At 45.7% G+C, this 21,906-nt stretch overlaps 1 protein-coding gene across 2 annotated transcripts; it reads left to right on the top strand.

The window, feature by feature from the left end:
- The first annotated feature begins 146 nt into the window (after positions 1 to 146).
- Positions 147 to 20,949, top strand: rbck1 (RanBP-type and C3HC4-type zinc finger containing 1). Of its 2 annotated transcripts, none has more exons than XM_078419294.1 (12): positions 147 to 199; positions 5,409 to 5,553; positions 8,243 to 8,336; positions 9,072 to 9,315; positions 10,138 to 10,256; positions 11,364 to 11,537; positions 12,305 to 12,465; positions 13,137 to 13,248; positions 14,646 to 14,825; positions 16,142 to 16,240; positions 17,230 to 17,373; positions 19,362 to 20,949. In XM_078419294.1, the coding sequence occupies exons 3-12, from the start codon at positions 8,292 to 8,294 to the stop codon at positions 19,440 to 19,442; spliced, it is 1,359 nt and encodes a 452-aa protein (XP_078275420.1). In that variant the 5' UTR covers positions 147 to 199; positions 5,409 to 5,553; positions 8,243 to 8,291; the 3' UTR covers positions 19,443 to 20,949. The 2 variants fall into 2 exon arrangements, with proteins under 2 accessions (XP_078275420.1, XP_078275419.1); XM_078419293.1 differs by lacking the exon at positions 147 to 199 and adding an exon at positions 4,017 to 4,134.
- Positions 20,950 to 21,906: the final 957 nt, after the last annotated feature.

Here is a 21,906-nt window from a genome sequence, read left to right as displayed (position 1 = left end):
TTGCGACAATTCTAGCTGAGGAAATGCCCCATCTGCTAATTCCAAAGCACTTTCCTTTAATCTGGCATCTGCGTAACCTACTAAACTAGGGCCTTTAAAAAACATCTTGCTTCCTGGAACAAAGTTTCACTTTTACTTTCCAGTCGTGAAAAATTGTTCTTGCCGACTTGACATCAACAACACTCCCCCCTTTCTTGAGGTAAGGTCATTGGGAATTCTTGTGAGGAAGTAGGTCTCTTCTGAGATTTCCCTGGGGATAAATTTTGTGTTTATGAAATCTGTTTGATTTGCTTTTTGGGTGGCAGGAGGGGGGGAAAAAAAGGAATATGGGCTATTGATTTAAAAGGGCAAGGAGGCACAAGTGTGACATGATTAGATACTATTTCAATTTTTGTTCATTTGGAGCACTCTTTAACACAAGATTTGTTCTTAATTAAAGGAGAAACTCACTTGGCTAAAAGACTCAGCTTTGTGTGCCTTTAAAACAGCTCCATAGATTCAGTATTGCTAGTTGTGTCATTTTTTTTTTTTTGTGAACTGCACGATATGTGACTGATTCAGTTCAACATTTATTTGTACAGTTTTCTCTATCATCCGATCTTGGTATAGGCATTAAAAAACTGCAGCTGCTGGAAATCTGTAATAAAAGTGGGAAACGCGGGAATCACTCAGCAGGTCAGAGAGTATCCGTGGAAAGGGAAACAGAGTTAACATTTATTAGGAACCCGAGGGGCAACTTTTTCACTCAGAGAGCGGTCAGTGTGTGTTTGAAATGAGCTGCCAGAGGAGGTAGTTGAGGCAGGTACTATAACAGCATTTAAAAGACACTTGGACAGGTACATGGATAGTTTAGTTTAGTTTAGAGATATCGTGCGGAAACGGGCCCTTCGCCCACCGAGTCAGCACCAACATGCGATCCCCGCACACTAACACTATCCTACACACACTAGGGACAATTTACAATTATACCAAGCCAATTAACCTACAAACCATACGTATTTGGAGTGTGGGAGGAAATCGGAGCTCCTGGATAAAACCCGCGCAGGTCACAGGGAGAACGTACAAACTCCGTACAGATAGCACCCATAGTCATGATTGAACCCGGGTCTCTGGCACTGTAAGACTGCAACTCTACCACTGCGCCTCCATGCCACCCTGATAGAAAAGGTTTAGAAGGATACGGGCAAATAGGATTAGCTTAGGTGGGGCATCTTGGTCAGCATGGACGAGCTGGGCCGAAGGCTTGTCCTTAGGTGGGGCATCTTGGTCAGCATGGACGAGCTGGGCAGAAGGCTTGTCCTTAGGTGGGGCATCTTGGTCAGCATGGACGAGCTGGACCGAAGGCTTGTTTCCGTGCTGTATGACTCTGTGCCTTCAGGTTAAATTCCCCTTGTCAGAACTGAGAAAATGAGTAAGGTTGGGTTTAAGGCGTGGGGTAGGGAGTTTCTGTTTCAATTAACGCCTTGGATCCTGCTGTGAAATTTTGGAACCGTTTCAGAACAATCCAGGCACTTAATGGAACAACAGGAGGTATTTAATACGTTTAGAACTTGGGTCCTAGCTGCGTTCACCTGCTGTTATCTCTCGATAACCCTGCTTTCAAAAATATCTCATTGAGCTGGCAAGGAGGGGGCGGCTCAATGGCGTAGCGGTAGACCTGCTGTCTCACAGCGCCAGAGACCCGGATTTGATCCTAACTATGGGTGCCGTCTGTACGGAGTTTGCATGTTCTCCCTGTGACTTCGTAGGTTTACTCCGAGTGTTCCGGTTTCCTCCCACATTCAAAGATATGTAGGTCTGTGGGTCTGTTTGTAATCTACTTCCTGACCCACTGAGTTCCTCACATTTTGCTTAAGATTGCAGCATCTGCAGTTCCTCAAATCTCCATGCTATTTATTGTGGCATGGTGGTCAAACTAATGTTCAAATTGCAATGCAGAAAGTGGGTAATTTGGATCTCAGTAGCAAATATAACTAAAGTTAAGAAATAAAGGTGATTATGAGCTACTAGGTTGGGTTGTAAAAAAAAAAAAAGTTCACTGATTCCTTCCTGGAAATTAAATTTACCGTAAAAAAGGACATGAATTGTCAGGCATCATCTTCTGAGAGAGGTCACCTACACATGTTCTCCAGAGATACTGCCTGACACACTGAGTTACTCCAGCACCTTGTGCCCTTTTTTGTAAACCAGCATCTGCAGTTCTTTGTTTAGTTTATTTACCAATACTATGTGAAAACAGGCGCTTCAGCCCACCAGGTCTGCACCAACCAGCGATCACCTGTACACTAGTTCTATCCGATACATTAAGGACAATTAACAGAAGCCAATTAACCTCAAAACTTGTGTAGGAAAGAACTGCAGATGTTGGTTTAAATCGAAGGTAGACACAAAATGCTGGAGTAACTCAGGTGGACAGGCAGCATCTCTGGAGAGAAGGAATGGGTAACGTTTCGGGTCGAGACCCTTCTTCAAACCTAAACACTTTATGTCCTTGGGATGTAGGTGGAAACTGGAGCACCTGGATGAAAGCCTACCTGGTCACAGGGGGATGTACAAACTCCGTACAGACAGCACCTGCAGTCAGTATGGAACCCAGGTCTCTGCCGCTGTAAGGCAGCAACTGTACCTCTGCCTCACTGGGACCACGGTGTTCGGCTAAAGTGTTTCTCTGTTGTTAGTTAGTGCAGCTCAGCTGAGCCAATAGTTGGGACCATGCAATGGACCTTGATGTGCCCAGTAGCCAAACAGAGATAAGGAGACAAAGGAGAAGATTTTGACTTTTGAGCAGTGCGAGAGATAGTGAGAGAATTTGAGATTCCATGAGGGAAGGAAGAAGGACCCTAAGTTACATTATGGGCGCTGGAGATTGAGGTTGGAAGAACTGCAGGGCTACTGAAACTATAGACGGATTTGAAAACGAGGAAGAAGACAAATTCAATGTGTGGGACAGGGCAGAAAGCCAATGAGGTGGGGATATAGTTTAGCTTAGTTTATTGTCACGTGTACAGAGGTACAGTGAAAAACGTTTTCTTGCTGCGTACTATCCAGTCAGCAAAAAGACTATATGTGATTACAATCAAGCCATCCACAGTGTACAGATACAGGATGACGGAATAATGATTAGTGCAATATAAAGTCCAGTAAAGTCTGATTATAGACCAAGGGTTTTCAATGTGGAGCTCTCAATTATTACAGCTTTAGATACAGATTCAAGGAAGCAGACAATTCATCCCATCAAAAAAAGGCACAGTGCTGGAGTATCTCAATAGATCAGACAGCATCTCTTGAGAACATGGATTGGTGACAATTTGGGTCGGTACCCTTCTTCAGCCTGACCTGGCGGAGTTACTCCAGCACTTTGTCTTTTTTTTCTAAACCAGCATCTGCAGTTGCTTGTGTCTCTAATTCATCCCATAATTTATTGGTTAAACGTGCTCTGTGGCTCCATTCTACTTGCCTCCATTTCTGCTTTCCTTCTCAACTACATCTACTTCGCTTTCAGTAATTACCTTTGAAACTGCTTCCTTTTGACTTTTAAGCCTCCCCTTATGACTCAGAACAATATAATGCAAAATAAATGGATAATCTTTTTAACCCGTTTCCTTCCGTATACTCTCCTTATCTGGGAGTTTGCGCAACATGAGGGCTGGAGGAACACTTGGGAGTCCTGAATGCTGATTTAACCAACACGCAAGGCTCTTTACAATTTGCAAATCTTGGGTGGCACAGTAGCGCAGCAGTAGAGCCGCTGCCTTATAACGCCAGGTTCGATCCTGACTACGGGTGCTGTCTGTGTGGAGTTTGTACGTTCTCCCTGTGACCGTGTGGGCTTCCTCCAGGTGCTCCAGTTTCCTCCCACATCCCAAAGTTTGAGGGTTAATTGGCTTCTGTAAATTGTCCCCTAGTGACAAAGTGGGATGGGAAAGTGGGATATGGAATTAGTGTACAGGTTAGTGCAGAATTAGTGGCCTGTTTCCATGTTGCACCTTTAAACCTCGGTCTTTCTCCCTTTAATTATGATATATTTCGCTCTGGTTGTTCCCCAGGGACCTGCCTGCAGTAGTTGGCCTCAAAGGTTGGAGATGTCTGGAGGGTTAGTGCAAAGGAATCTGGGCATGGACCTGATAAAAAGAGGTGAGTTTCCCAAATCCCACATCATACAATGCTGTGGGTGCATTGTATTTGCAGTCTGGTGACGTTTGGATGGGTTGAGATAAAGGGTAAAAATGGTCTTAACTTGTCTGTATGAACTATTCTTTTAATAGGGGGGTGGCACATTGGTGTAGCAGTAGAGTTGCTGTCTTTACAACTCCAGAAACCCGGGTTCGATCCTGACTACTGCCTGTAGTACTGACTACTACTACGGGTGCTGTCTGTACGGAGTTTGTACGTTCTCTCTGTGACGGTGTGGGATTTCATTAGGTCTACAGATCCTTCTGCACTCTAACTATACCCTGCTCTACAAGAACTACATCTTGCTCTCAGAGAACTGTACCCTGCACTCTAAGATCTATATTCTGCATTCTGTACCTTCCCCTTTGCTCTTTCTTTCGTACTTGAGATTGAACTGACTGCATTTATGTATAGTATATCTGATCTTTTTTGATACCACGCAAAGCAAAGCTTTTCACCGTACCTCGGTACATGTGGCAATAATAAATTTGAACCTAAACCTAAGAAAGAGTTCTAGAGCAAATGATTAAATAATAAATGGATGGCACAGCAAGAAGAAAATGGATGATAGAAGAAGACACAAAGTGCTGGAGTCAGGCAGCATCTCTTGAGAAAATGGATAGGTGACATTTCGGGTCGGGAGCCTTCTTCAGATCTTGTCTATGGACAGGAGCGCTAGAAAGTGAATGAGTGAAGTGCATTTCCCTGCCAGCCTCCCACCACTCAGGCCCCCTGTCTGATGGGGTCATGCAGCCCATCTTGCCCACACCGACCAACATGCCCCAACTACATTAGTCCCACCTGCCTGCCCATATATCACTTTCAACCTTTCCTATCCATGTACCTGTCTAAATGTTTCTTAAAATATAATAGTACCTGCCTCAACTTCCTCCTCCGGCAGCTCGTTCCATATGCCCAATGCCATTTGTGCAAGTTGATCCTCGGGTTCCTATTACATTTCCCCCCCCTCACCTAAACCTATGTCCTCTGGTTCTTGATTCCCCTACTCTGGGCAAAAGACTCTGTGCACCCTATCTATTTCTCTCATGATTTTGTGCACCTCCATAAGATCACCCCTCACCCTCCTGCACTCCAAGGAATAAAGTCCTAGCCTGCTTAACCTCTCCCTGTAGGTCAGGCCCTTGAGTCCTGGCAACATGTTCGTAAATCTTCTCTGCACCCTCTCCGGCTTAATCAGCACGATGACTGACCTCTGCCCTGTATTATTCTTCCAGCGGAGACTGCGGCTCAGGAGCTGAGCAGAGCGATAGAACAGGGAGACAAGGAAACAGCGGTCGAGTGTGCCGGGCTGCTGGCTGAGCAACATCTACCCGTCATCGTCCGACTCAAGGAGTCTGCTTACCATCAACAAGAAATCAGGTTAGTTGATGATACCTTGTCACTTGTACCAGGCTAGGTGCAGGGAAATTCCTTGTGTTTGCATTTTACAAAATACACAAAAGAGGTGCCGACAAAGTTACAAAATGTTCTCATTCCTTCTTCGTTCCCCCACTGGGTCCCCCTTAGTCCTTGGCAGCCCTCCCACATTAGGCCCCCCCCCCCTTTGTTCTCGGCGGTCCCCCAATGCTGGGTCCCCCTTAGTTAGCTCTCAGAGAGGGGAGGAGTTCCATTAATGGAAACATACTTTAAAAGTGTGATTGAAGATGGGTGAGGTAAATGCGCAGTCTTTTACCCAGAGTAAGGAAATCAAGAACCAGAGGACAGAGATTTAAGGTGAGGGGGGGAAAGAGTGGGGTAAGAACACTACAATTATAAGAACTTCAGACTTGAATCATGAAAAATGGCACAAAACATGGCGACCTGTATACTGTCTCAGTGTACTATTCCTACAGACTTTTAGGAATTGTGCTTATGCATAGTAAGATTTTTACTGAACAGTATGCCAAAAAAGAATTTCACTGTACCTCTGTACATATGACAATCAAGCACCATTGAACCATTAAATGAATAAGCCAAAGCAATGGACTTTAGAGGAATCAAGAACCGGAGGACATGGATTTAAGGTGGGAGGAATTTAATAGGAACCTGAGCAACAACTTATTTATTTATTGACAAAAAAAAAGGTATATGGAACAAGCTGCCAGAGGAGGTAACTGAGGCAGGTGCTATCACAATGTTTAAGGAACATTTGGACAGGTACATGGATAGGAAAGGTTTAGAGGGATATTGGTTAAACACAGGCAGGTGGGACTAGTATAGATGGAGCATCTTGGTTGGAGTGGGCAAGTTGGGCCAAAGGGCATGTTTCCACATTGTATGACTATGACTCTATGGATGGGGCAGGTAATATTCATCCACACAACTCATGGCGGGCCATCACCATCTCCACAAGCTGTTTGACCTCCTCCCTGAATAAAGAATGGTTTTGCCATTGCTCAACATCCCACCATCTGGATTCTGGGGTTTGCACTGCAACAGTAGATTCAAATTAGATGATGTTTTTACCATAAATGTGATTTGTAGACGATAATCTTTGGGGAGTCAGGAGATGGACACTGTTTTGTGACCTATCTCCTCTGAAGCCTATCCATCTCCCATCTCCCCTGACGCTAAGCCAAAGCCCATCCATCATCTACAAAGCATGAGGCAGGATGGTGATGGAATACTCTCCACTTGCCCGGATGTGTGAAGCTCCAACAACACTCAAGAAGCATCGAATCATAGAATCATGCAGCATGGAAACAGGCCTTTTGGCCCAAATTGCCCACGCCGACCAATATGCCCCATCTACACATGTTCCACCAGCCTGTGCTTGGTCCATATCCCTCTAAACGCATCCTATCCATGTACATGTCTAAATGTTTCTTAAACGTGGCAATAGTACCTGCCTCAAATACCTCCTCCAGCAGCTTGTTCCATACACCTATCACCCTTTATGTAAAAAAAATTGCCACTCGGGTTCCTATTAAATAATTCCCCCCCTCACCTTAAACCTATGTCTTCTGGTTCTTGATTCCTACTCTGGGTAAAAGACTGTGCATAAGACTGTGCATTTACCCGGTCTATTCCTGTCATGACCTTATAAGATCACTCCTCATCCTCCAGCTCCAAGAAATGTCCTGGTTGCTTGTTTGTTCTTAAGACACCACTAAAGCACAGTGGGAGTCTCTATGTGCACCAAGTTCAGTGAGTGTATGTATGAGCTCCCACCATCTTATGGTTGGCCACCATTGATGGCCAATAAATCAGATGAAGCAACCCAAAAGGAGACCTAATTGCTATCCTGGAGAACTATTTAATTAATTTCAATCTCTATTAGCAACCCTGTAGACAGTTTATCCTCCATTATTTTTCTTTCCAATGTTGTTGAATTGATTTCCACAGCATTTTCACAATTGTCGCCTTTTCACCTCTAGCTTTTGCCAACCATAACCCCTCAACTGGGTCCACCTATCACTTGCCAGGCTTTCTCCTGCCCCCAACTCTCTTTTCCAGCTTTCTCCACTACAAGCTGTCTGAAGAAAGGTCCCAACCCATACCATTTCCCTTCCCAGGATGCTGCCTGACCCACTGAGTTACTCTACCATTTTGTGTCTTACACTGTTCTCAGATCAAGAAGTGCACTGTAATTCCTGAATATGCCTTACACTGACTGTCGGTCCCTCCCTAATGCTGCAGGTCTACCACCGATTTCCCAGCAACTGGTGGTCTGTAATCCGGACAAAATCCCCCAGAAGTCCCCCCGCAAATGTGGCGCCTAGGTCAGGTGAGGTAGCCGATCTCTACCTCATTCGGTACTCCATCATCGCTCGGCGGGTTGAATTTGCCCCCTGGGGCCGGGGCTCTGGATCTCTGGTCCAGCTGGAGCCAGCAGATCCACTCCCATAGTCGACCTTGCAGGAAGGTAAGGCCGCCCGAAAGGATCTTATCCAGCAAAACGGATAATCCAGAAAGGTTCTGGAACCAGGGGTGCTGGAAAATCAGTGGTGGACCTGTACTACCTTCATTGCCATTGTTTATACACAACACAACAGTGTACAACAGCTATGCCAAATAACAAAAATGTCTACTTTCCTGAGGTAGTGAATTTGCACCCCTTATGTTGTAGGTTAAGAGTTAGCGTTGAAGATTTGCAGACAACTGGTACAATCATCACAATGAAAGTGTTTCCTTACATGACCATTGCAACGCTGAAGACAAAGGTAATGCGATAAGTTCAGGTCATAGGAGCAGAATTAAGCCATTCAGCCCATCAAGTCTCCTGCCATTCAATCATGGCTGATCTGTCTTTCCCTCTCAACTCCATTCTCCTGCCTTCTCCCCGTATCTTTTGACACCCTTACTAATCAAGAGCCTATCAATCTCCGCTTTAAAAATACCCAATGACCTGCCCTCCACAGCTGTCTGTGGCAATGAATTCCACAAAATCACCACCCTCTGACTAAAGAAATTCCTCCTTATCCCCATTCGAAAGAAACGTCCTATTATTCTGAGGCTGTGCAAGAAGTTTGTTGCCATAAAATGTAAGGCATGAATCGTGCAGAATGATGGACAAACTGTGATGAATTACAGAAAGGAGAGCCAAAATCCTGCAAGTGCTAAACAAAGAAAATCCACCGATCACATCAGCGCCAGGGACCCGGGTTTGCTCCTGACCCCGGGAGCTGTCTGTGTGTGGTGTTTGCACGTTTCCCCTGTGACCCCCATGGGTTTCCTCCGGGTGCTCCGGTTTCCTCCCACGTCCCAAAGACGTGTCGGTTAATAGGTCCTCTGTAAAATTGTCCCCTAGTGTGCAGGGAGTGGATGAGAGAGTGGGATAACATAGAACCAGTGGTGAACGGGTGATCGATCGTAGAGATGGGTAGTTGATGGTCGGTAGGAAGTCAATGGGCTGAAGGGCCTGTCTGACTGTTTCCTCTTTTCTGTTGCCGGTAAAGATGCACAAAGACTACAGCTTCCATCCCACACTGCAACAGTGGATCATCGCGCAGCGTCTGGGCAAGGACCACGAGACTCTCTCCTTTCACGGCATCAAGAAGGATGGGGACATGGCCTACGTGTACCTCCTGACAGCCGTGCAGGCCGACGCTGCCCTGAAACCACAGGCGCAGCTTCAGACAGACACACCTCAGATGGCAGCTGGTGAGAACCTCTACCCCCGAAATACTGCAGGGACCGTGGGTGAGTGATTGTCATAGAGAGTCATGGAGCCATTGAGTTAAAGAGTAACTTAGAGAGTCATAGCATCATGGTGTTATTGAATCATAGAGAATCATAAAGTGTCATAGAGTCAGAGGTATCAAATCATAGTGAGTCATAGAATTAAACTCAAGAGTGTCATAGCGTCATGGAGTCAGATAGAGTCATAGTCAAAGAGTCATAAAGTTGTAGAATCTTTGTCATAAAGTGTGTATTTGTGTGTTTGTGTGTGTGTGCCTGTGTATCTATGCCTATGTAGAGAGTCATAAAGTCATGGAGTATCATAGAGCGTTTATAGAGTTTTAGAGCGTCATGGGGTCATACAGCGTAGATACATGCCCATTGGCCCACCTTGCCCATAATGTTGCATTCTTATCCCATTGCACCCCATGTCGTACATTTGTGTGGAAGGATGTTTAGTTTAGCGTTACAGCATAGAACCAGGACCTTCGGCCCACTAAGTCCACACTGACCATCGATCACCCGTACACTAGTTCTGTCATACCACTTTCACATCCTGCACACTAGGGGCAATTTACAGAAGCCAATTAACCCACAGACCTGCAAGTCTTTGGAATGTGGGAGGAAACCGGAGCACCCGGAGAAGACCCACGCAGTCACAGGGGGAATGTACAAACTCCGTACAGACAGCACCCACAGGGTCTCTGGCGCTGTGTGGCAGCAACTCTATCGCTGCGCCACCGTGCCGACCTTTAATAAAACATTTTGATTCATGAGCAGCTCATGGATTTGAATGGAGGGGGATATTGGAGTGCTAAATCTGTCAATTTTCCCTCGATTCAGATGAAACAAAAGCAAATAATGAAGATTTCCTTCCTGTTTTGGAACCACGAGGAACTCAACCACAACTCAACGAAGCAAGGGTTTTGCCAAAAATTCCAAAAATTCCAAAAATTCCAAAGGTGCGTCCAGACACTTCTGTACGTCCGTATTTGTTTTCTGAGGCTGAGAAGATTGGGAAGGGATGAATGGAACATTGGAAATATCTCTGATAGGGTGAGACCAGGGTATTACAGGAAGGAAGCGAGGCTTTGGAAAGGGTGTAGAGGTTTACCAGAACGATGCCTGGATTAGGTGGTGTTAGCTACAGGGAGAGGTTGGACAGACTTGAATTGTTTGTTTTCTGGAACGCTGAAGGTTGAGGGGAGATCTGATAGAAGTGTACAAAATCATGAGAGACATAGGTAGCATAGACAGTCAGACCTTTTCCCCCAGGATGGAAATATCAAATACTAGAGGGCAGAGCTTTACAGTGAGAGGTGCAAACTTTCAAGAGGATGTGGGGAGCATGTTTTTCACACAGAGGGTGTTGAGTGTCCGGAATGCACTGCTGGGGTGGTGGTAGAGGCACATACGATAGTGGTGTCTGGGAGACCTCTGACATGGATGTGCAGGGAATTAAGGAATATGGATTGTATGCAGGCAAATGAACTTCTGTTAATTGAAAATTGTCTTTAAATTTTCGAGATAGGGTGCGGAAACAGGCCCTTCGGCCCACCGAGTCCATGATGATCAGTGATCATCCGTATTCGTACACCAAGACTATCCTACACACGATGGAAAATTTACCATTTTTTTATGGAAGCCAATTAACCTACAATCCTTTACATCTTTGGAGTGTAGGAGGAAACCGAAGCATCCAGAGAAAACCCATACAGTCACAGGGAGAACGTACAAACTCTGTACAAACAGCACCTGTAGTCAGGATCGAACCTGGGTCTCTGGCACTGTAAGGCAGCAACTCTACCTCTGCACCAATGTCACTCTCTCCCTCGTTGTCCCTAGTGTGTAGGATAGTGCAAGTGTACGGTTGTGACCACTGATTAGGGTGGACCCGGTGGGCCGAAGGGCCTGTTTCCACGCTGTATTTCAGGTCTAAAATAAAGATGGATGCAAAGTGCTGGGGTAACTTAGCGGGTCAGGCAACATTCCTGGACAGCATTGCTTGGTGCTGTTTCGGGTCGGGACCCTTCCTCTGTAGGAATAACCATCTTTTTCCTTCCTGGTAGATTGGCTGGGAGTGTCCACAATGTACCTATATCAATAAGCCGACTCGTCCAGGGTGTGAGATGTGCAGCATGGCAAAACCAGATGACTACCAGGTACCCGGCACCCATAAACCTGACCAGGACGAACTGCAGAGAATGAATGAAGAAGAAGCAGCCTTTGAGCAATACGAACAAGTAGGGTTGTTTTTAAGAACTACAATATCCATTTGGCTTTGAAGATGGACACAAAATACTGGAGTAACTCAGCGGGTCAGGCAGCGTCTGGGGAGGGAAATGGACGGACGACGTTTCTGGTTGGGACACTTCTTTGGACTGATTGTTGAGGTGTGGGGTGGCTGGAAAAGGGAGGTTGCGGACGGGATAAAACCTGACCAATGATAGGTGGATACAGGCGAGGATGGGATTTGATTAGCTGATAGGTGGATAAAAGCCCGAGATGGAGTCCGGCTCAGAACTGAAGTAGTTCTCCTCTCTCTGACATGAGTCTCACTGCTCTCTCACTGCTCCCCCTCTGTGATTCCTGCTGTTCTTCAACCCTGTTCTGACCCAGACTTTGTCCAACTATCTGACGATCATTAACTGGGGATAGACACAAGGTGCTGGAATAACTCAGCCGGTCAGGCAGCATCTCTGGTGAAAAGGAGTAGGTGATATTTCGGATCGGAACCCTTCTTCAGACTGAATCTGATGGAGGGACCCTTCTTCAGACTGAGACAGAGTCTGAAGAAGGGTTCCAACCCAAAACATCACCGATCCATTTTCTCCATTGAGAACTCCGTTGAGTTACTCCAGCATTTCGTGTCGGTATAAACCAGTATAAACCAGACTCTGCATTTCCTTCCTACACAATCAAAAAATGGTATTTGAAGGGACTAGATCGCAGTGGCATGAATCCGCAGAGATGAATTCTGTAACCCAAGGTGTTCATTTTTATTTCTCAGTCGATGGTACTCGAGCGAGAACTGAATTACCAACTGATGTTGGAAACAGATGATCAAAACCTGATATCAGCATCAGAGGAGTTTGAGTGCCCAATCTGTTTAATCACCTCGGACCACAATGAGGGTGTAACTCTTCGAGAGTGCTTACATATCTTCTGCAAGTAAGAGACATTTTTCGTTGCACTGTAATAGAAGAGGGTGCTATGGGGAACGTTATTGAACAGTATGGCTGCGGGCTTTGGTGTGTACAGTATGACCACCAAACATGTGGGCAGCACAGTGGTGCAGCAGTAGAGTCGCTGCCTGACAGCTCCAGAGAACCAGGTGCAGTCCTTTCCATGGCTGCTGTCTGTGTGGAGTTTGTATATTCTCCCTGGGTTTTCTCCAGGTGCTCTGATTTCCTCTAACACTCCAAAGACCAGGTGTGGAGGTTAATTGGCTTCTGTAAATTGTAAAAATTGTCCCCAGTGTGTAGGATGGTGCTAGTGTATTGGGGGGGGGGGGGGGAGATGTCTGGTCGGCATAGACTCGGTGGGCCGAAGGGCCTGTTTCCTTGCTGTATGATTCCATGACTGACCATGACACAAATATAGGTGCGAATGATGATAGACACGAAATGCTGGAGTAACTCAACGGGTCTGGCTGAATCTCTGGAGAAAAAGGGCGATGTTTCGTGTCGGCGCCCTTCGGGTTGAGTTGGGTGCCCCTCCTGGTCTATTAAGTTTCCCTCAATGGAAGGACTGAGGGAGGAGGTCGGGGTGAGAAATGATGCTTTAAATGGGTGGAATGAGAAACAGAGTGAATTTTATTGACAACGGATCATCACTTTCAGAGACTGCCTGAAGGGAACAATCCTAAACTGCACAGAAGCAGATGTGACCTGTCCATTCCGAAACAACCTTTACTCTTGCAACAGCAAAATCCTGGAACGTGAGATAAAACACGTGAGTGTTCTTCACATCTGACACTTTGTGCTCTTGGTTTAGTTTAAATACAGCGCAGAAACAGGCCCTTTGGTCCACCAAGTCCGTGCCGACCGGCGGTCCCTGTGCACTAACACTATCCTAAAGACTAGAGACAATTTTTACCGAAGCCAAATTAACCTACAAACCTGTACATCTTTGGAGGTGGGAGGAAACCGGAGCACCCGGGGAAAGCCCACGCAGTCACGAGGAGAATGTACAAACTACGTACACAAAGCATCCGTAGTCAGGATCAAACCAGGGTCTCTGGCCCTGCAAGGCCACAACTCTACCGCTGTGCCAACGTGCATTATTGCGAGAACAATCCAACCATCTCTAACTTGGGTGCAGGGGGTATGTTAACCATTGGTATATTATTGTCTCGTGTTTGCTCGCTATCCACTCAAATCATAGTACACACGGATACAATCAAGCCATACACAAGTACAACAGGTAGTGCAGAGAAAAATACCAGAGTGACAAATATAGCATCAAAGCATTAGAGTTACTGAGAATGTGCAGATAAACAAAATGCAAGCACTGATGATCTCCCAATCTACCACATTATGGATCTTGTACTTTTTAAAAATGTGCACTTTCTCTGTAAATTTTCTATGATTTCGGCTCAGTTTATCTCAATCCATTAATACAGCTTGATTTGTAGGCACATCCTATGGCTTTGCTATCAGCAACACAGCACGACAAAGCAGCACAATTGCTGCAAGTAAGAATTTCATTGTTCTATCTGGGACATATGACAATAAAACACTTTTGACACTTGCCAATTATCCTCCAACACCAACATTTGGTTCACACTCCATGAGAAACGTTCTCTTTGTCCTTTCCATCCTTTCTGCACCCTCTCGACAACCTCTAACTTGTTTACTCTCTTCAGCAAATAAAAACAAAATGCTGAAGGAACTCAGCGGATCAGGCAGCATCTCTAGAGAAAAAGGATGGGTGACGTTGGAAGAAGGGTCCCAACCCGAAACGTCACCCATCCTTTTACACCAGAGATGCTGTCTCATCCGCCGAATTACTCCAGCACTTTATGTCTATCTTTGGTATAAAGGAGCATCTGCAGTTCATTGTTTCTACATGGTGTGTGACAATGACTGTGCCAAACATAATGCGAAGGCACTTTCTTATTTGCCTGCACATAATCTGTACGTCTTTGGAGTGTGGGAGGAAACCAGAGCACCTGTAGGAAACCCACGTGGTCACAGGGAGAGTATGCAAATTCCAGACAGTAGCCGAGGTCAGGATCGAACTCTCGTCTCTGGCGCTGTGAGGCAGCAGCCCTACCAGCTAAGCCACCGTGTGCCACCCATTAGTATTTACCCCTGTATTAACACTGCAATTGATGTGGTTCCTTGCAGCTCCTAACAGAGGATGAGTATCGTAGCTACCTGGACAAGAGTTTGGCAATTGCAGAGAACAGCAGTGAGAACAGCTACCACTGCCAGACACCCGACTGCAAGGGTTGGTGCATCTACGAAGATGAGGTCAATGACTTTCGCTGCCCCCTCTGCACGAAGAACAACTGCCTGGTGTGCAAGGTGAAAGAAGCCAGAGAAATATTGTAACTCCACAAAAGACCAAGTAATTTGGAAAGCCCAAAACTGATGGTCCTTCAGGGAAGAGTATTAAGGAGACTTGAATCAAAGAGTGGGCGTGGAGAGGATGTCTTCATAAGTGGGAAAGTCTAGGACAAGAGGGCATAGTCTCAGAATAAAAGGATCTACCATTAGTAAGGAGAGGGTGAATCTGTAGAATTCATCGCCACAGATAGCAGTGAGGATAGTTCGCAGGTAAGGGGGCAGTCAATTAAAACCCTCTAAGCTATCAGAGTTTTAACTAACAGTAACTATTAGAACTGTAAGAGTGTGTAGAAACTTCTCACAGAGGGTGGTGAAACTCTCAGATTCTCTATTCTGGAAATCTGCACATGCCAGTTCATTTAAAGTAGATACATTTTTGAAATATCAGGGAACAGAGGGCTTAAACCTCTCCTTGTGAGCTGGATGCTTTAAGCCAAGTCATTATTGGTACCACTATTCAGAATGAAAAGCGTTGGGTAAAGGGGAGATATTAGCATCCAGAACAGCTAAATAAAGTACAATGCACATTGTCATAGAGTTAGAGTCTCACAGCGTGGAAACAGGCCCTTTGGCCCAACTTGCCCATAAACGACCAACATGTCCCATCTACACTAGTGCCACCTGCCTGCGTTTGGCCCTTATCCTCTAAACCTGTCCTATCCATGTACCTGTCCAAATGTTTCTCAAATGTTGTGATAGTACCTGCCTCAACTACTTCCTCCATCAGCTCGTTCCACACACCCACCACACTGTGTGAAAGTTACCCTCAGGTTCCTATTATCTCTTTCCCCCCTCACCTTAAAAACATGTCCACTGGTTTTGGATTCCCCTACTCTGTGCAAGAGGCTCTGTGCGGCTTCCTGATCTATTTCTCTTATGCTTTTGTACACCTCTATAAGGTCACCCCTCATCCTCCTGTACTCCAAGGGAATAGAGTCCTAGCTTGCTCAACCTCTCCCTATAACTCAGGCCCTCGAGTCCTGGCAACATCCTCATGAATCTTCTCTGCACCCTTTCCAGCTTGACAACATCGTTCCTATAACATGGTGCCCAAAACTGAACACAATCCCTAAATGCAGCCTCACCAACGTCTTATACAACTGCAACATGACCTCCCAACTTCTCTACTCAATATTCTGACTGATGAAGGCCAATGTGCCAAAAGCCTTTTTGTGGAATGCAATGTAAAATTCATTACCACGGAACAAATACAGCCAAAAATGATCAAAACCTATATAATTTTAAATGAATATTGTTTCTCCTCATGTGCACAGGCAATACACGAAGGGATAAACTGCAAGGAATACCAAGACAATCTCAAAATTCAAGCTGAAAACGATGAAGCTGCAAAACAAACTGCTGAGTTGCTAAAGGTAAATTAATTTATCATCTTCTGATGAAGTGTTACATTAAAGTTTTGGGTCCCCAAATTCATTTGACAGGAAGATGGAAAGGGGAAAACATGTTCTCAAGAACCAAGAAATTTCAGTCTTTCACACGTTATGAGAAGGTACCTGGCTGTGAATGTCTTTGGTCTTCCTGTGAAGCAACTCGGGTTCCAACACCATGTTAAGATTGCAGATCTAGTTGCATGGGGAATGAATGCTGCCTTTGGGAACTGGTTCCATTTCCTAGAACCTTATATTCCCTTACAACATAGAAAGACTTCCCATTACTACCACTTTCCAGAGACACCACTCTCTCCACAACTCCTTAGTTCACTCATCCCTTCCCACCTAACCTGCCCCCTCCCCAGGTACTTTCCCTTGCAATCGCAAGAGATGTGACACTTGTCCATACACTCCCCTCATTTCCATCCAGGGACCCCAGCAGTCCTTCCAGGTGAGACAGAGAGTCCCATGCACCTCTTCCAACCCAGTCTACTGCATTTGATGCTCCCAATGTGGCCTCCTTTACATTGGTGAGACCAAGCATAGATGAGGCAACTGTTTCACCGAACACTTGCGATCAATCTTGGTCTTGGTTTAGGTTAGAGGTACAGCGCGGAAACAGGCCCCTCTGCCTAACGAATCCGCACCAACCTGTGATCCCAGTACACTAGCACTATCCTTCACACAAGGGACAATTTACAATTAACCTGTACGTCTTTGGAGTGTAGAAGGAAATGGGAGCAATTGATGAAAACCCACGCCATCACGGTACAAACTTCGTACAGGCAGCACCCGCAGTCAGGATCGAACCTGGGTCTCTGGTGCTGCAAGGTAGCAACTCTACCACAGTGCCACCGTTTTGGCCACTGTACTTTGTAAATATATGTAATCATCCTTGCCAAAACCCCATGAATTTGGAATGCATCATTGAATGGTATATTATTCTAATTGTTTGGCCACTTACCTTACAGTCGCTTGTAGCTCGGGGAGAGGCCATGCATTGTCCTAAATGCAAGATTGTGGTCCAGAAGAAAGATGGCTGTGACTGGATACGTTGCACCATGTGCAAAGTAGAAATCTGCTGGGTGACCAAGGGGCCTCGCTGGGGACCTCAGGTATGGTGTCAATATTTCTGTTTTACATAAAATGTAGCCACAAACTATTTCAGAAATAATTCATCATGCTACACAGCAACCTATTCTGGCTTTTAGAGTCAAAGAGTGTGGAACCAGGCCCTTCAGCCAACTTGCCCATGCTGACCAAGGTGCCCCACTAGTCACACCTGCCTGTGTTTGGCCCATATCCTAAATCTGAAGAAGGGTTCCAAACTGAAACATCACCCATTCTATTTCTCCAGAGCTGCTGTCTGACCCGCTGAGTTACTCCAGCACTTTGTGTCTATTTTCAGGATACCCCAGCATCTGCAGTTCTTTCCTACACACTCCTCCTAAACCTACCCTATCCATGAACTTTGCCCAAATGGTTTTTAAACCTTGTGATACCTGCTTCAACTACCTCCTCTAGAGGCTTCTTCCATAACCCAACCACCCTTTGTGTAAAAATGTTTCCCCTCAGGTTCCTACTAAATCTTTCCCCCTTCATCTTAAACCTTGCCCCACGAAGCCAACTTCAGTGAAGGATCAGATCAGAATGAACAAAGACGTAGAAAAACAAATGGTGACAGAAGTAGAAAGAGTTCTACAGATCATTTGGTAAGAATGTATGAAACAGATACAGTGTAGCAAGATACATCTTGAGCTTGCAATAAGATCTGGCAGGTTCCATACCTTATTGTGGAAACAAGGTACTGCAGATGCACAAAAGAACACAAAGTGCTGGAGTAACTTAGGTCAGGTAGCATCTCTGGAGAGCATCATAGCCAACGTCTCAGGTCGAGACCCTTCATCAGACTCTAAATGCCTGAAGAAGGGTCTCGACCCAAAACCTCACCTACCCATGTTCTCTAGAGATACTGCCTGACCTACTCTGTTACTCCAGCACTTTGCATCCTTTTCCACACCTGCATAAGTTCATAAGTCATAGGAGCAAAATTAGGCCATTTGGCCCATCGTCTCTATTCTGCCTTTCAATTGTGGCTGATCATCTTTCTCTCCCAACCCCATTCTCCTGCCTTCTCCCCATAATCTTTGACACCCTTACGAATCAAGAATCTGTCATTCTCCACAGTAAAAAATACCCAATGACGGCCTCCACAGCCAACTGTGGCAATAAATTCCACAGATTCACCACCCTCTGACTAAAGAAATTCTCATCTCCTTTATAAAGGTACGTTCTTTTATTATAAGGCTGTGCCTTTTGGTCCTGGACTCTCCCACTAGTGGAAACATCCTCGTGACATCCACTCGAACCAGGTCTCTCACTATTCGGCCTTATTTATTTTGTCAATGCAATGTAACTCCCTGGACCACTTGCCCATTCCTACCCAAACCACCCCATCCCCGGGCACTTTCCCCTGCAACCGCACGAGATGCAACACCTATCCCTTTACCTCCCCTCTCAACTCCATCCAAGGACCCAAACAGTCTTTCCAGGTGAGACAGGGGTTCACCTGCACCTCCTCCAACCTCATCTATTGCATCCGCTGCTCCAGATGTCAACTTATTTGCATCGGCAAAACCATACGCAGGCTTGGCGCTCGGTTCGCTCAACACCTGCGCTCGGTCCGCGTTGGCCAATCTGATCTCCCGGTGGCCAAGCACTTCAACTCTCCCTCCCATTCCCAGTCTGACCTTTCGATCATGGGCCTCCTCCAGTGCCAGTGAGGCCCACCGGAAATTGGAGGAACAGCACCTCATATTTCGCCTGGGCAGTTTGCAGCCCAGTGGTATGAACATCGACTTCTCCAACTTTAGATAGTTCCTCTGTCCCTCTCTTCCCCTCCCCCTTCCCAGATCTCCCTCGATCTTCCTGTCTCCACCTATATCCTTCCTTTGTCCCGCCCCTCTGACATCAGTCTGAAGAAGGGTCTCGACCCGAAACGTCACCCATTCCTTCTCTCCTGAGATGCTGCCTGACCTGCTGAGCTACTTCAGCATTTTGTGAATAAATACCTTCGATTTATACGTTTTCCTGTCTGTTTCAGGGGACCGGTGACACTAGTGGAGGATGCCGCTGCCGCATCAATGAGGCACCATGCCATCCCAGGTGTCAGAACTGCCACTGAAGGGCATTCAATTATTTCTGCCTCAATGCAGCAAAGGCCACAGCGAAGTACCCGAGACTTACTTCTGCTGGACTAGCTATCCAAAAATCTAAAACTATGATGATGTTCACCGAACACAGTTGGACACGTGTTTACATCGGCAAAACCATCTGATTTGAAAGTACTGACTTTAAAACTTTGAGCAAAGAAGGGTTCTCTAGGGCATTTAAATCACTTCCACTGAGCACTTTCAGAACACTGTTAGTCATCTCTGTAACTGGCCAAAACACAATGCTTGTGACTGTGCCAGAATTGGGGCAGATGCCCCATTGGGTAGAAGCAGAGACTGCAATCAAGTCCCCGGCCATTGTGTACCAAAGATGGATGGTTAGCACAATGAATTGGTTACTAAACTTGTGAAAAGTCCTCACTACATTCCAGGAGCAGAGTGCAAATCACACAAGGAGGCACAAGATGAAGTATCTTGCCTTAGGCAGCAAGTGTTCTGAACGAAACAAGATGGGACCAATGTAGAGTTAATTCCCAGGCACTCAATCAGTGGCCTCATTTAGCTCATCAGCCTAGTTAGGAAATTCAATTACAACCAGTGTGTTGCATAAAAAGCAGAGTTAGAAAGGTCAGTCTCATTCCTTTAACTGGGTATAAAAAAGAAGTCCAAGGGTGGGTGTTAACATGTGCTTCTGAGGAATGTCCATGAGGTCTTCCCTAAATAAGCCAAGGAAGGCTTGAAGTTGGGTCTCATACTTAAAAAAAGATTATTAATGTAATTCCCATACACTTCTCAATGTGTACAAGTCTGATCTGATAAATTAACTCTGATAAAAGATCAAAGATAGACACAAAATGCTGGAGTAATTCAGTGGGTCAGGCAGCATCTCTGGAGAAAACGAATAGGTTACGTTTCGGGTCAGAACCCTTCGTCAGACCCTGATAAAAAGATCTATCCCCATTCATCTACTGATCTTGGAGACACAAGGAACTGCTGATGCCAGAATTATTTGAGCAAAATACAAAGTGCTGGAGGGACTCCAGAAGAGTCCCAAACCAAAATATTGCCAGTCCATTCCATCCACAGATGCTGCCTGGCCTGCCGAGTTCCTCCAGCACTTTTTTGTGTGTGTACTGGCCTTGCTCGGTTCCGTGGAAAAGGATGCAAAAAGACCTCATACAGTTGCTCAGGTGCTTGACTGTTATGGCTGTTGACTGTTAAGTTACAGCACAAGTATTCAGAATCCAAGATCAGTCAGGTTTAATAACCTCTAATGCACTGAGGCCATTGAATTCAAGTAATAAATCTGGAACAAAAAGCAGCACAGTGACACAGTGATAGAGTTGCTGCTTTACAGCGCTAGTGAACCCGGGATCAATTCAGACTAAGGGTGATGTCTGTACGGACTTTGTCTGTTCTCCGTGAGAGCATGGGTTTTCTACAGGTGCTCCGGTATCCTCCCACACACCAAAGACGTAGGTTTGTAGGTTAATTGACTCCGATAAATTGCACCTTGTGTTTGGGGGGGGGGGGGGGGGGGGGGGAATTGCTGGTCGGCGTCGACTCGGTGCGCCGAAGGGCCTGTTTTCAAGCTGTATCTCTAAATTCTAAAGCCAGTATCAGCAACAGAGACTAGGGAGCTACTGGACTGTCCTAAAGTCTTCTCGCTCACCAATGTGCTACAAGGAGGATATCTGACATCCTTATATGGATGACCAAACTGGATGGCACTTAACTGCCCTTTGAAATAACTGAGCAAGCCATTGACTTCAGAGGTGGTCAACGTCCACCCCACTAGCAATGCCAAGATGTGATCAAATAGTTTAGTGGCTGAGCAGGTAAATCCAGTTGGTAATTGAACCCCACCCTCCTGCACAAAACACCCCGTATATTCCTCGTCCTGTCAGGACAGAACTTGTGAATTATTATCGGAATTATTATCCAGACATTTTAAACATAGATGGAGCTTCTGGAAGGAGTCTTATTTTGATACGGTCATATTCTCTGAGATGTTTCATTTGTTTAGGTGAGTAAACATGATTAGATATTGCTTATGTAATGTTTTTTTTCCACTGATCTGATCTGTAACTTTTGGCCCCCATTGTTCTTGCTGCGATTTATGCCACTTTTACACCTTTAATAAAGTACTTCTAATGTGAGATGCAGAGTGTTCTGGCCTACGTTCATTGGCTTATCTGTTGACACAAGCCCATCTAAGGAATGTGAATACAATGCTAGATCTCGAGAGGACTAGAATATAAAAACAGAGATGTAATGCTGAGGTTTTATGGCACTGGTCAGACCACATTTGGAGTATTGTGAGCAGTTTTGGGCCCCAAGTTGGAGAATGTGCTGGCGTTGGAGAAGGTTCAGAGGAGGTTTACGAGAATGATCCCAGAAAAGATTGGGTTAACATATGATGAGCGTTTGATGGCACTGGGCCTGTACTTGCTGGAGTTTAGAAGGAAGGGGGGG

This window comes from Rhinoraja longicauda, chromosome 22 (genome assembly GCF_053455715.1).
Source record: "Rhinoraja longicauda isolate Sanriku21f chromosome 22, sRhiLon1.1, whole genome shotgun sequence".
In the NCBI taxonomy this organism is placed as follows: domain Eukaryota; kingdom Metazoa; phylum Chordata; class Chondrichthyes; order Rajiformes; family Arhynchobatidae; genus Rhinoraja; species Rhinoraja longicauda.
The sequence above is the reverse complement of the archived record's forward strand: the minus strand, read 5'-3'. Positions and strand labels throughout refer to the sequence as shown.

What these genes read in the sequence shown, in the direction of transcription:
- rbck1 (XM_078419293.1), top strand. Translation starts at nt 4,017, where the DNA reads ATGATATATTTCGCTCTGGTTGTTCCCCAGGGACCTGCCTGCAGTAGT. An exon ending in TTGCAACGCTGAAGACAAAG is followed by an intron (nt 8,337 to 9,071) that starts GTAATGCGATAA and finishes TTGCCGGTAAAG; the next exon opens with ATGCACAAAGACTACAGCTT. An exon ending in AAACTGCTGAGTTGCTAAAG is followed by an intron (nt 16,241 to 17,229) that starts GTAAATTAATTT and finishes CTTACCTTACAG; the next exon opens with TCGCTTGTAGCTCGGGGAGA.